At 46.5% G+C, this 13278-nt stretch overlaps 1 protein-coding gene across 1 annotated transcript in view; it reads right to left on the bottom strand.

The window, feature by feature from the left end:
- The window catches only part of sdc3 (syndecan 3), a 69936-nt gene that overhangs the window by 1722 nt on the left and 54936 nt on the right, over nucleotides 1-13278 (bottom strand). Inside the window, exons 2-5 of the mRNA XM_084079652.1 lie at nucleotides 11439-11532; nucleotides 7092-8041; nucleotides 4876-5092; nucleotides 1-99 (exon numbers count right to left, since the gene is read on the bottom strand). The exon at nucleotides 1-99 is cut by the window's left edge and continues 1722 nt beyond it. Of these exons, the coding sequence (XP_083935778.1) occupies nucleotides 1-99; nucleotides 4876-5092; nucleotides 7092-8041; nucleotides 11439-11532 (1360 nt within the window). The remainder of the gene's footprint in view (nucleotides 100-4875; nucleotides 5093-7091; nucleotides 8042-11438; nucleotides 11533-13278) is intronic.

Genomic DNA, 13278 nt, shown 5'->3' with positions numbered 1-13278 from the left:
GCGTGTAGCTGCCTTCGTCCTTCTTCTTCATGCGGTACACCAGCAGCATCACCAGGAAGGCGGCGAACAGCGCCCCCACCACTCCTCCCACAATCACCGCTGAGTAAACAGAGAGAGAGAGAGACAGATAGAGACAGAGAGAGAGAGATTGGCGATTAGATCACACGAAGGCATTTCCACATTTCGCGTCGCCTCAGGGAATGCCGTAGCCTTACATTCTACAAAACAGTTTGGGAGGAACGTACGACACAGAAAACAACGAGCAGAACACCACAATGCCATTATAGCGGCCCACTGTTGTGTCCTGTCGCATTAAAAAAAGCCACGTGTTTAAAACACTACAAGCAAGCAAGCAAGCGCCCCGGCCACTGCCTCAAAACACACACACACACACACACACACAGGCGGGATAAACGCTTAGCAAAGCAGCCCACACCGAGGCATTGTTACACAGTTAACGCTGGATTCATACCAGCAGCAGCAGCAGCAGTTGGTCAGTGATTTATATCGCTCCGCTTTATCGCAAAATGGGTGTGTCTGAGGTGTGTGAGTGACAGCCTCATAAATAAGCGAGTTGTGGTCCAGCAGCGACGAGGGAGCTCCCCCCCTGCTCTGAGCGGCTCAAGGCAGAATATCGTCTCTGTCGGGGCGGAAACCTCATAAGTCCAAAACTGTTACTTTTCAGGATTCAAATTCAAAAGCATCAAAAGTAGCAGATCTACAAGCTCAAAACGCGTCGCTTCGCGCCACGATTCGAGCTTGTGGATCTGCTACTTTTGAGGCTTTTGCGCGACGCTGTAGTACGTTAATTTGCGGAAAAAAATACAACAGGTTAAAACATGGAGATACGAGGTTTCTGCCCCGACGACAACCATATCTCTGCCTGGCAGGAGAGCTCACGGCTTAGAGAGTAGTACAAGACACTTGATGCTCGTCTCTCTGGTGGCTTGTTTGTAAAATGACCTGCACATTTTTTAGCTAAGAAATAGGCCGCACAGTTTGCTCAATCTTCATTAATTTCACATCCACAGCTGCCAGTTTAAATCTTTGTCATCATGTACTGTATATTTGGTACTACTCTTATACAACAGGCCGTTTCCTGTCAATCTCAAGCGGTGTGGAGTCGGTACGCCTTGTCCACGCACCCATTTCAGAGCACAGTACACTAATGGTTGGCAGTCGCTCCGTCTCGTCACACAGCTTCAGTGGCAACGTTTAGATTTTTTTTGGGGGGTGCTTTTCACCTTTATTTCAGTGGAGAGAGACAGGAAACAGGGGAGAGAGTCAGGGTGACATATGCAGCAAATCTACCACCGGGCTTGGTAATCGAACCCGGCCGGGACATGCTGTCAGGCATCAAAGCCTATATGTGCCGCCGTAACCACTTGGGTCATCGGCGCCCCCAAGTCTGATTCAGCGGCAAAGTTGAACTTTTCTCAACATTGCCGTTCCGCTTTTTGGATGGCTCTGCCTCCTGCCCTAGACAATGTTGCATTACGGCTGATCTACACCAGATTTTTCAAAGCGAGCATATGCGTGGCGTGTACAGTGCGTTTGTTTAGATCCAGTTGATATCAATGATACCGGCTACACCAGGCGCATACGCAGACTTTAAAATAGGACTATGCGCGTGTGTGCGAAGATTCTCTGGTGTAGATTGGCCGTTAGTCTCGGGTAGCCAGACAACTATTCCACAATCTCCGAATGCTATATAGAGTCTGGAACTGCACCTCCCGAAAGTCAAGAACGGAGGCTGTCATCTGTTCGTCATTTCCATATATTTTAAAATATCTTTACGTTTTATTTTAGCATGTCTATTTCTGATAAGCAGCAAGCTATATATACTTCGATTATTTCGATTTATATTAGGATAAATTTGCGCGACTGTAACGATGAAACGGAAGTGGGGAAGGACGCGTCACATCCCGCTTTTATCCTCTGATCATTTTCAGAGCTTCCGTTGCTCCAGGCTGTATGACGGAAGCATTTGAAAATTGTGGGAGGCAACAACAGTCTGGCTCACGAGACTAATGTTGCATTGAAACACGGCACTTTTCTCAGAAGCATGGCATTGAAACACAACTGCTGGTGTGAATTCAGCGTCAGCCGATAAGCGGCAAGCTGACAGAGCCAGAATGTGGCAACATAAGTTGTGTTGTTTCCAACTAGTCTTTTTTTGTTTATTGTGTAACCCCGCAGTGCGACATACTTTAGCCCTATGGGGTTGGCTTAAGCAACACAGAACAGCTGCATTTTTTTCCGCTGCTCTCGGCAGACAGACAGTGTTGCGTGCAACAGCCCTAGACATTAAAAAAAACACAAAAACAGGATAAATGAATGCCACTGTATGTGGTATGTGTGTAACCTTGTTAAACTAAATTGGTATCAAAGCCAGACCTGGAGAATAAAACGTTTGTACTCGCAGGTATTTCAAAGTAAACAACTTTTTCCCAAACTATTTTAATGGCAGCTATGCACTGTGAAAAGTCCATGTTCTGTTGTGTGTCACCACAAAGAGTGTCTATACTAGACGTCAACCAAACACATACAGAGACCGTCTACTGCAGTGGTGGAATAAGTACTCAGATGTTTTACTTCAAGGTAGGGTGAGTTTTTTGTTAAAAGGTTAAAGCACTCTATTCAGTCTCTCCAGCTCTTTTCAGAGCTCTTTACATTTTCAGGTGGGTGGCAAATTTTCAGCCAATCAGGAGAAAGCACCCATTTATCAGCTTCAATGTTAAGTGTTTCAGTTCCAATGTTGTCCGCTCATTTCTTTGTGTCATCACTTTTCACTTGTTTATCCTGTGCCCAGTGTGAGTTCTCTTGCCTGATTGAAAATGTGTTTTATGTTTACCAAAGAGCTGGAGAGACATGAGGACTCCTGTTACTGAACAAACACAAACTCTATAGCAATGAGTACTATGAGAAAATAGAGCTATTTAACACTTATTGTAACAAAGAAATACCACTTACCCTACCTTTAAGTAAAAGTAGCAACCACAGTCTAGAAATACTCTACTACTCTAAATGTGAATACACAGTCATGTATTAACATTTCTTTCCTTAAACACAAAGTGCAAAAGTACTGGAATCAATATGTACTTAGAGAACCAAAGAAAAAGTACTCAAATGTGTCAGAATCTGTCAAACTTTTTAGAAAATAGCCGATTTACAGAACAAGCTCACAATGCGCCGCGATGCAGATTTAAGAAGGCTATTTTCAAACAGCCGAAAACAATCTAAATCTGCAAAGTAACTAGCAACTAAAGCTAACAAATAATTGTCGTGAAGTAAAAAGTACAATATTTGACTCTGAGTTGTAGTGGAGTAGAAGTATCAAAAAATGCAGAGTAAAAAAAAAAGTGAAACGTTCCTCAAAATTTTACTTAATTGCAGTACTTGAGTAAATGTACTTAGTTATTTTCCACCACTGTGTCTATACTCTAAAGTCTGCCTCTTTACCGATGACCAGGAAATCGCGAAAGGCCACCACCAGCAGAGCACCAATCAGAATAGCTGAGGGGAGAGACAGAGAGCCAATCAGAATGGACCAATGGCCCAACTCCCTACATTTTCTAAAATAAGGTCTCTGGGATTGAAGCAAAAAGGGGCACTTGGAAGGAAAATTGGATTTAAATGGAGGCAAAGCAACAAGCCAAGAGAGAGAGAGAGAGAGAGAGAGAGAGAGAGAGAGAGAGAGAGAGTGAAAGGGAGACCACTAGAGACAATTGAAAGGAGGGGGGTTGAAGGAGAACCCGAGAAGAGGAGGATTGCCCGCTCTCAAAGGGTCAAATGAGTCTAAGTAGCAGATTCACTTATAGTGATATATCTGGGCTACAGTCAGGAACACAAGGTGATGCCAGTTTATTCTATCATTTCCCAGAAGGAGGAGGGAGTGGGGAGAGAGAGCACCAAAGGAGGCAATAGGAAATGTAATTATTCAACCTAATACCTAGTGGGGGGATTTTCATTAGCCAGGCAGACAGGCAGGATTACAGACACAGAGAGAGAGAGCCAGACAGACAGACAGACAGACAGACAGACAGACAGACAGACAGACAGACAGACAGACAGACAGACAGACAGACAGACAGAGTCAGTGTCAAACAGACAGAAGGATCATGTCATCTCAAGTGAGACAAACAAGTAGGTAAGCACACTGACTGACTGACAGAGATCCACAAAAAATGTTACCCAAACAAGACAAAAGCCATGCAAATGAGCAAACATCATCCTTGGCAGTGGTGGAAAAAGTACTCAAATTCTTTACTTAAGTAAAAGTATCAATACTGCAATATGAAACTACTCTGTTACAAGTAAAAGTCCAGAATAAAAAATGTACAAAGAAGTACAAAAGTATTGGCATCAAAATGTTACTTAAAGTACCAAGAGTAAAAGCACAAAAATGTTTGAAAATAGCAGATCTACAAGCTCACAACGCGTCGCATCGCGACGCGTTGTGGGCTTGTAGATCTGCTATTTTCAAATAGCCTAGGTATAAAATAGGGCTAAAGTGGTTAATGTATGTTTCATTATATCATAGTTTATATCTGAAAAGTAACTAGTAAGTAAAGTTTTCAAATAATTGTAGTGGAGTAAAAGTACAATATTTGCCTCTGAGATGTAGTGGAGTAGAAGTAAAAGTATTGGAAATTGGAAATGCTCAAGTAAAGTACAAATACCTCAAAATTGTACTTAAGTACATGTACTTAGTTACTTTCCACCACTGCTGACAGAGATCCACAAAAAAATGTTACCCAAACAAGACAAAAGCCATGCAAATGAGCAAAACATCATCCTTTGAGCAGAGCAATAGCATCCCCGAATGTGCTTTTTGACTTGATTGACTGACAGATGTAGAGCAGCTTAGCTTACCTATCAACACCTCCTTCCTCTCCAGGATGTTCTTCTGGGGCAGCTGGGCGGCCGAGCTCCCCGTGTTCACCGTGTTGCCGATGAGGTCGGGCTCCGCCCCCACGTCCCCCACGCCCCTCCCCCGGCCCAGGTCGTTGCGGCGGTCCTCCTCGCGGATCTCAAAGTCCCCGCTGGGGCCGGCGACGCCCAGCTCGTTGTTACCCTCCTCCGGCCGCGCCTGAGACGGTGGAAGAGAGAGAGAGAGAGAGAGAGTGAGAAATTTTTATTTTTAGTAGACACTCTTAGCCCATTAACACATCCACTGCCAGGCCCGTAGTCCTACGGGCCGTTAAATCCAACCGTTAACTGCCGTTCCCGTAGCCCGTAGTCCCGTAGTTTTCCCATGTTAAATCGTGCAGGTGCAGATTCCGGATTTTTTTTGCACTTCCGGTCTCGAAGTGGGCGGACCGGAAACGAAATAATACTGTTTCCGGTTTTTCTCCCGCCTCCGTTTCCTGTCTAGCGGTCAACTTTGGACGCCATTATCTCTGGCTTGTTGTTTTTCTCACCGCATCCACCATTTTAGCGTTTTCCTCTCGTTCTCCAGAATGCAGTGTCGGATCGCCGCACGGTTTTCAGCGTTTTGTTCGGTCGGGTCCCGTGTTTGTGTCGAACCAAATGAACGCGGATTTTAAACGGATTTAGCGGGGCCTATGACGGAATCAAAAAAACAAAAAAGGTAAGAAATTGCTTGGCACTACGATGGACGTTCTGAGATTAGCCGATGGCAGTCAATGTGTTAACACTACCACCGCCAGGCCAGTAGCCTACGGACCGATAAATCCAACCGATCCCGTAGCCTGCGGACTGTGGTGCTTTTTCCTTTTTTTCAAAAAAAACAACAACTTTTTTCAATTCTCGATACGGCACATTTCATTGTAGCACCACCGGAAACAGAATTATTCGGGATCCGGTTTTGCCGATCCCGTCGGCCCTCGTTCTAATGACGAAACTGAAACCCCATTTTCTCCTTGTATTTTTTTCTCCTCGGTGATCACTGTTTAACATAAACCGTTCTAACTACAACATGGCGGCTCCGTTTGACACGTGGTTTTCACTGCTCGAACCAGGCAGATCTCCACGATGTTTACAAACAGTGCACAGCTCAATTTTAAGGATTTTAACAAGGTCTATGGCGACGTGAAAAAAAAACAAAAAACAACAATAAAACGTTGGCACTGGTGAGTACATTATGAGATTATCCTCTGGCGGTCAATATGTTAATGTTAATGTTAATATGTTATGATCATAGGTAAACCAAGAACCTATCATCGGTCTAAACTGTATAATATCCAAAAATAAATAATCTGTACATTGAAACTACACAAACTATAGGATGCCAGGTCAACAGATGAAACTGGCAAAAAAAGAGAGTCATTTATTTTATAGCATGTTATGTAGACAACATAACATGCTATAAATTACATTCTTTTTTACTTTTATGCCTCTTATTGATCGGGAGAAATGGGGGGAGATGGGGAGTGACATGCAGCAAAGGCCGTCGGGATCGGGACTCGAACCTGCGAGGCACTGGCAGGCTACTTTGAAACCTAGGTGCCTAGGTGCCTGGACCGCTACGGCAGCGGCCCAGGCCCTAAATTAAATTCTAACCTTTGCATAAGACTGCAAGGTCGTCAAGGCTAGAGCAAAGTGCTACGGCAAGTGCTACGAGCTGAGGTGGAGTATGAAGAGTTGAGTCTTCAGATTATGGCTGAAGATTTGGGAGTGAGTCTGCAGTTTTAACTGCAACGGGGAGTTCGTTCCACAGTTTGGGAGCCAGGAGGGAGAAGAAGAATAATGATGATGAGGGGAAAGCTACATTTGTCAATGTGTTTCTTCCATGGAGGCGCTCAATCCACACGCTGACAACGCTCCAAACCAACGCGAACGGAAAACTTTCCGTGGCGCTAAGCGCTTCACTTCGCCCGAGAGCTTTCGAAACAATGAAGCCACTGTTGAGAGAGCTTTGGAACCATCCAATACACTGAATGTATGCTTCGCAAAATACGCGGCAGCGTAATTACAATGTGGGGAAAGCCAAGTGAACCCAAAATGCATCATACTTAAAATCCGGGGGCCCGTTTACACACAAAAGATACCAGTCAAAGAGTATAAACCATGAACATATGGACGGAGCAGAACCAACGGAGAGAGAATGGCCAAATAATGAAACCCACCTGTGTGCTGCTAGGCAGCGGTGCACGGGTGCTCCTCTCCGCACCCGGCGGTGACGCCTGAGTGGCCGTCGTCGCGGGAACCCTGGGCCTGAAGGGGACCCCCCTGCTCCGGAGCGTGGTGGTGGCGACAGGTGTGACCTGTGTGGGTGCCTGCGTGCTGCCGCCGCCGGCGGCGGGCTCGGCGGTGGTGGTCTCTGCCGTGACGGCCGTGGTGTCTTCCTCGGTGGCGGTGGCGTCGTCGTCATCGTCGCCGCCGGGGTAGGAGGAGGTGGCGGTGGGCTCGGGGGGCAGGTACACGTCCTCGTTTTCCTCCGTGGTGCCCAGGTCGTCCAGGCCGCTGGACGGCGCCGCGCTGTCGGCCGCCGCGCCGGAGGCCGTGCTGGTGGGGGCGGCGGCGGAGGAGGAGGGCGCCGCGGCCGTGGTCCTGGCGGCCGCCGCGGCCCTGATCCGCTCCAGCTCCCTCTCTCTCTCGCGCTCCCTCTCTCTCTCCCGTTCCCTCTCCCTCTCGCGCTCTCGCTCGCGCTCCCTGTCGCGCTCGCGCTCCAGCTCCCGGACGCGCTCCCTCTCCCTCTCGCGCTCCCTCTCTCTCTCCTGCTCCCTCTCCCGCTCCCTCTCTCTCTCCCTCTCCAGCTCCCTCTCTCGCTCCCTCTCCAGCTCTCTCTCTCGCTCCCTCTCCATCTCCATCTCCCTCACTCGCTCCCAGCCGGCGCCGCTCTCCCCGTCGGCCTCGGTGGGCATGGGGGTGGGCGCGGTGGTGATGGCGGCGGCGGCGGCGGCCACGTCCGTGGGCGTGGGCGTGGGGTCCGGGTCCGGGTCCGGGTTGGGGCTGGGCTCCGCCGCGGGCGGGGCGGAGGGGGCGGGGCTGGTGGCCTGGGTGGTGGAGAGCGGGAGGGGCTCTTCCGTGGTGAAGGACACGCCCACCGACGTCGGCCTCAAGGTGATCTCCGGAACTGGAGGGAGAGACGGAAAGAGAGACAGAGAGGGAGGGAGAGAGACAGGGAGAGAGAGAGAGAGAGAGAGAGAGAGAGACAGGTAGAGACACGGAGAAAGAGGGAAGGAGGGACAGGAAGAGAGAAAGGGGAAAGAAGTGAGAGAGAGAGAGTGAGATAATAGCAGTGGTGTAAAGTAACTAAGTACATTTACTAGTAAGTACTGTACGTAGGTAAAAAAAAAAGAAGGTATTTTTACTTAACTAGAGTATCTCCAATTTCCAGTACTTGTACTTACATCTACGTATAATAACAGTATGATAAGGTTGGCAAGGAATATCACTTCAAACACTAGCAATGCTTTGTATGGAGAATATAGGTTGCTGCCTTCAGGAAGGAGATACGGTGTTCCAACATACAATAAGGTCAAACTGAAGAGGTCCTTTGTCCATCAGACGACATTGAGGCTTAATCAGGAGTTATAGGCCAGGGGTAGGCTGAGTGGTGGACATTGCTCTTGTCTTTGCATGTCTTTATGTCTTTATTTTGTTGTTTTCTTGTGTCATGTCAAATGTGTGTACTGTTATATGTTGCATACATGGCTGTTGGGTCGCAAGACAAATTTCAGTGCAAACTGACAATAAAGTATTATCATATCGTATCGTATCGTATCGTACTTCTACTCCACTACATCTCAAAGGCAAATATTGTACTTTTACGCCACTACAATTATTTGAACACTTTAGTTGCTTGTTACTTTGCAGATATCAATTATTATATATAAATGATATTATTATAAAATATTAACCACTTTAGCCCTATTTTATACATAGGCGATCTACAAGCGACGCGTTGTGGGCTTGTAGATCTGCTATTCTCAAACATTTGAGTACTTTTAATTTTGGTACTTTGAGTATATTTTGATGCCAATACTTTTGTACTTTTACTCAAGTAACATTTCGAACACAGGCCTTATACTTAAGTAGACTATCTGAGTACTTCTTCCACCACTGGATAATAATAGCGATTGTTTGTTATAGGATCATGACACCTATAGTTTTCCTCTCCCAGCCCGAGAACGGAGATGAATTGAACTTCACAGGGACAGAGAGAGACATAAGGAGGAACGTGGGCCGGCTGGCGGTAGTAGAGAGGGGGGCTAACTAACAGAGGAGGATATCTAAAAATGGCTGCTTGGGGAAAACAATAGCGCTTCTGTTTCAAAAACACATCATAGTGGGAAAAAGAGAAGAAAACGCCAGGTTCAGGGGAAGTGAAGCAGTGGCACGGAACCCCGTGACAATCTGTCTATCTATATATAAGACCCTTTTCGGATTCCGACGGGGCTCAGTATCACAGTGTGAGATAAAGCAATTTGCCGGTGCTGCCGTCTCATCAGCGGGGGGGTGGGGGGGGGGGTGGGGGGGGGGCGGGTTGGGTTGGGGGCTCGCCTGCTCTGAATAGTAATTTATTAGGGGAGGGCTGCTGGCTGCTGGCTGCTGCTGCTAGAGCGGCTCCGCCACTAGCGCAGTGCTGCCCCTAGGACCCAGGGGCTAGCCCTCAATGAGTCACGCTTTAATAAGGAAAGGGTCCTGTGCTCGAGCTGCCTGCCTGCCTGCCTGCCTGCCTGCCTGCCCTGCAACATAAAAACCCCATCAAACTATCAGGCTGAATTAGACAAATGTGATTCCTGTTTAACCTATTAAGACCTGATAAGGCCGATTCTATACAAATGTCTTCTGTACATATAGTGTTTTTTGTCTGTATGTTTTTGTGATAATATTGAACTGTTGGTGCTACTATGTCTATGAATTGAATACCAAGGACCTCAATGGAAACAAGACCGCAAGGACTTTTTTGGACGGACCTTTTAGACCTTTAAGTGTTTTAACTGCACTTGTGCTGTTATTTACATTTCTGCCTAATAAATATTCAATCAATCAATTCTAAATCCTAACAGTTTTTGGAAAAAGTTTTTTTTGTGTGAAAAAAATAACATTAAAAAAAATAGCAGATCTACAAGCTCATAGCGCAGCACTGCCGCACTATGAGCTTGTATATCTGCTATTTTTGAATAGCCAAATAAAATAAAATAAATGGGTTAAGGTAGGGTAGGGTTAGGCTTTTAACCTTTGCTTTTATAACACTTAACTAATAAACGCTCTTTAATCTATTCTATTGCTAGTTTTGACCACTTCAAATACGCTTTAAAATGAAAATAATGAATAACTGAAAATAGCAGCTCTACAAGCTCACAACGTGTTGCGTTGTGACGCGTTATGAGCTTGTAGATCGGGTATTTTCGCTGCGCGACACGCTTCCATAGAAGACATGCTTGGCCGCTATGGAATCCAAACGACTCAGTCGAAATCAGTCGAGACGACTGAGAGCTTTAATCCTGCCTGCCTGCAACGACCGATCAGACTATCAGGCTGAATTAGACAAATGTGATTCTTGTTTAAGGTAGGGTACTTCCCAGGCGAGCATGTATTCAGCAGACCAGACAGACAGACTAACATAACACACACACACACACACACACGCACACGGCCTGCTGGTGCATGTGCAATGCATGTGATCAACTGACCTGTGGGTATAATGAGATTACTGTAAATCAGATCACTTAATCTCAGGGGATCTATGGCTGCTTGTCTGTATGTGTGCGTCTGTGTTTGGTCGGGACTGTTTTTACTGAATTTGGGTCAGAAGGAAGACCCATGTTTCTAAAGGTAGCTCTCCACCAAACAGAGCTACCTACAGACTGGCAGTCGAATGAAGTCGAGACATCAGTCGGTTGGAAGGTGTGAAAAAAATGCATTCAGATGTTTCTGAATGCACCTGAGAGGCGACACCAACAGACGGCTACTATGGTGCTATAAATAGCCTATGGCTTGATGTCTTTTTCAACGACAAGGCCGCTGCTAACCGACGGGCGAAAGCTTGGTCGGCTTTCCCTACAACTTGCTACCCGACGTGACAGTGTAGTGTACCCACCGCCCGCCCATTCAACAGCAGATTTTTCGGCAACAGATGCTTTCCAACCCTTACCGCCCGCCGGCGCCGATGTCAGTGCGGTGGAGAGCTACCTTAAGGGTTGTATCTGTGAATGCAAATGCTGTGATTCAGGTTGTGTTTCCGTGTATGTGCGGGTATGTGTGTGTATGTGTGCGAGTGGCCTGTGTACAGTACCAGCATGCTAAGTGACCAGACAGGAGAAGATGTGTGTGTGTGTGTGTGTGTGTGTGTGTGTGTGGGGGGGGGGGGGGGTCTCAGCAGATTGAACCTCATCACCTGTCATTATCTCTTAAACTGTATCAACCTTGACAGTGAGTGCACATACAGCACACACACACACACACACACACACACACACACACACACACACGCACACGCACACACACTTTTTAAAGAAACTTACAGCCGGAGCCAGAGCCCGAGAAGAGGTCCTCGTCATCGTAGAACTCGTCCCTCGTCGACCCTTCGTCATCTATGGAGGGAGACCACGTCTGCCCCTGAGAGAGAGAGACACAGAGAGAGAGAGAGAGAGAGATGGTTACAGTTATTTGTCATGACTGGACCGTTTGTGTCATTTCATTTGAAAGAGAGACCACTTTGTGTGATTAAAACAGACATCACCATGACCACACGCATGCAAAGAAACACTCGCACGGCCCGGACACAGACAAGGGCAGACACGCCACGCATTCACATTCACACACACGTTAGCCTGCCGTCACGTGTGTGTGTGTGTGTGTGTGTGTGTGTGTGTGTGTGTGTGTGTGTGTGTGTGTGTGTGTGTGTGTGTGTGTGTGTGTGTGTGCGTGCGTGCAGACTGACTCAATCCACCATTAGGCTGAACAGAAAAGGCATTTGTCTGTCTGTGTTTGTCTTTGTGTCATAGCCATACATCAGTAATGAGCATGATGTAACCCAGCGTTCGCCAGAGGGGAACATCAAAGCCTCTCTATGATATGACGGCTGACTTCCGCCTTACATCTGATCTGTGTGTCGACTCTGAAAGACACGCATTGTATCGAGTAATGAGTGCCCTTTGTTACGAGGTATAACTTTCCTTAAGTTACCCAGAGTGTCTTTATTGATCTGCTTGTTGTCCATTACTGAGAGTAGCTGCTGCTGGGTTTCTGAAGAAGAAGTGCGAGTTGAGTGTGTCTCTACCAAATGTATTAATGAGTAGTTTGTAAACACAACACTCAAAGTTGACCCCCTCCTCATGGACAGACATCAGAGATCAGCGGTGAGTGAGATCTAAATTCAATGTACGGCCTAAAAATGTGTGGAAACTATTAAAAAATAACTGCATTGCAAATAGATTAGGGCGGTACTACATACTGGGAAGTTGATGACTGTCTGATTTTCAAAGCATTGGGTGTGCTGTTCTAGTCCATAATTATATTGAATTTAGATGTCACCAGACAGACTGTATGTTGAGGAATTCTGGATCAATCAGTAATTGGTGAGACAAGAGGAGTCGGAGACACTTTAGACCGGTGGCACCGATCTACTCGGAAAACGATGCAAGTCGGGAACGATGCCAATTGGAAATGCATGCCCCACCCAGTCATGCAATACCCCGTTGTCAGAGTACCCGACCCGTTGTACCCGTCTGTCTGTCTGCGTCCCTTTTGTGCCTATATATTTTCAAGTTTCAAGTTTCATTAGAAAACATCATAGCATAACAATATGAATCATGATGTTTCTTACAATTCATGGCGATCTCTGTATCTGTCTGTCCCATGTCCTTTTTATGCCCATATATGGAGATCAGTATACACATTTGCGGCGACGTATTTCTGCCACAAACAGAAGGGATCAGACCATATAGTTATACTCACGACAAGAGAGAAACTGTTGTTTGTGTCGTTTTGGAACAAGCTGTGCCCAAAACAATACATACACCAGGCCCGTGGGCCCTGTGCCATGACACCTTGACTCTTAGAATATGCAAGATGTCAGAACATAATCATAACAGGCACAAGGTGAAGAACACAATAACAAGATAAGCTATAATCCTACCAATAATTCTTCCTCGCGGAAGGCGGAGATCATTCTGTGATGTTAGACAAGTACAGATACAGACACACACTGTCTGCCACACACACATTTCTTCTAAGTGGGTCATAAGGGATGATTGAGAGGGATTATTTTTGTACGAGTGTATACGTTATAATTCTTTTTCAGGAAAATCCTACGAGTGCCTTCTTTAACTCTTGAACTGAGCTACATTTGCATTCCAGGCG

This window comes from Gymnoscopelus microlampas (genome assembly GCF_963454915.1).
Source record: "Gymnoscopelus microlampas genome assembly, chromosome: 15".
NCBI lineage: Eukaryota > Metazoa > Chordata > Actinopteri > Myctophiformes > Myctophidae > Gymnoscopelus > Gymnoscopelus microlampas.
The sequence above is the reverse complement of the archived record's forward strand: the minus strand, read 5'-3'. Positions and strand labels throughout refer to the sequence as shown.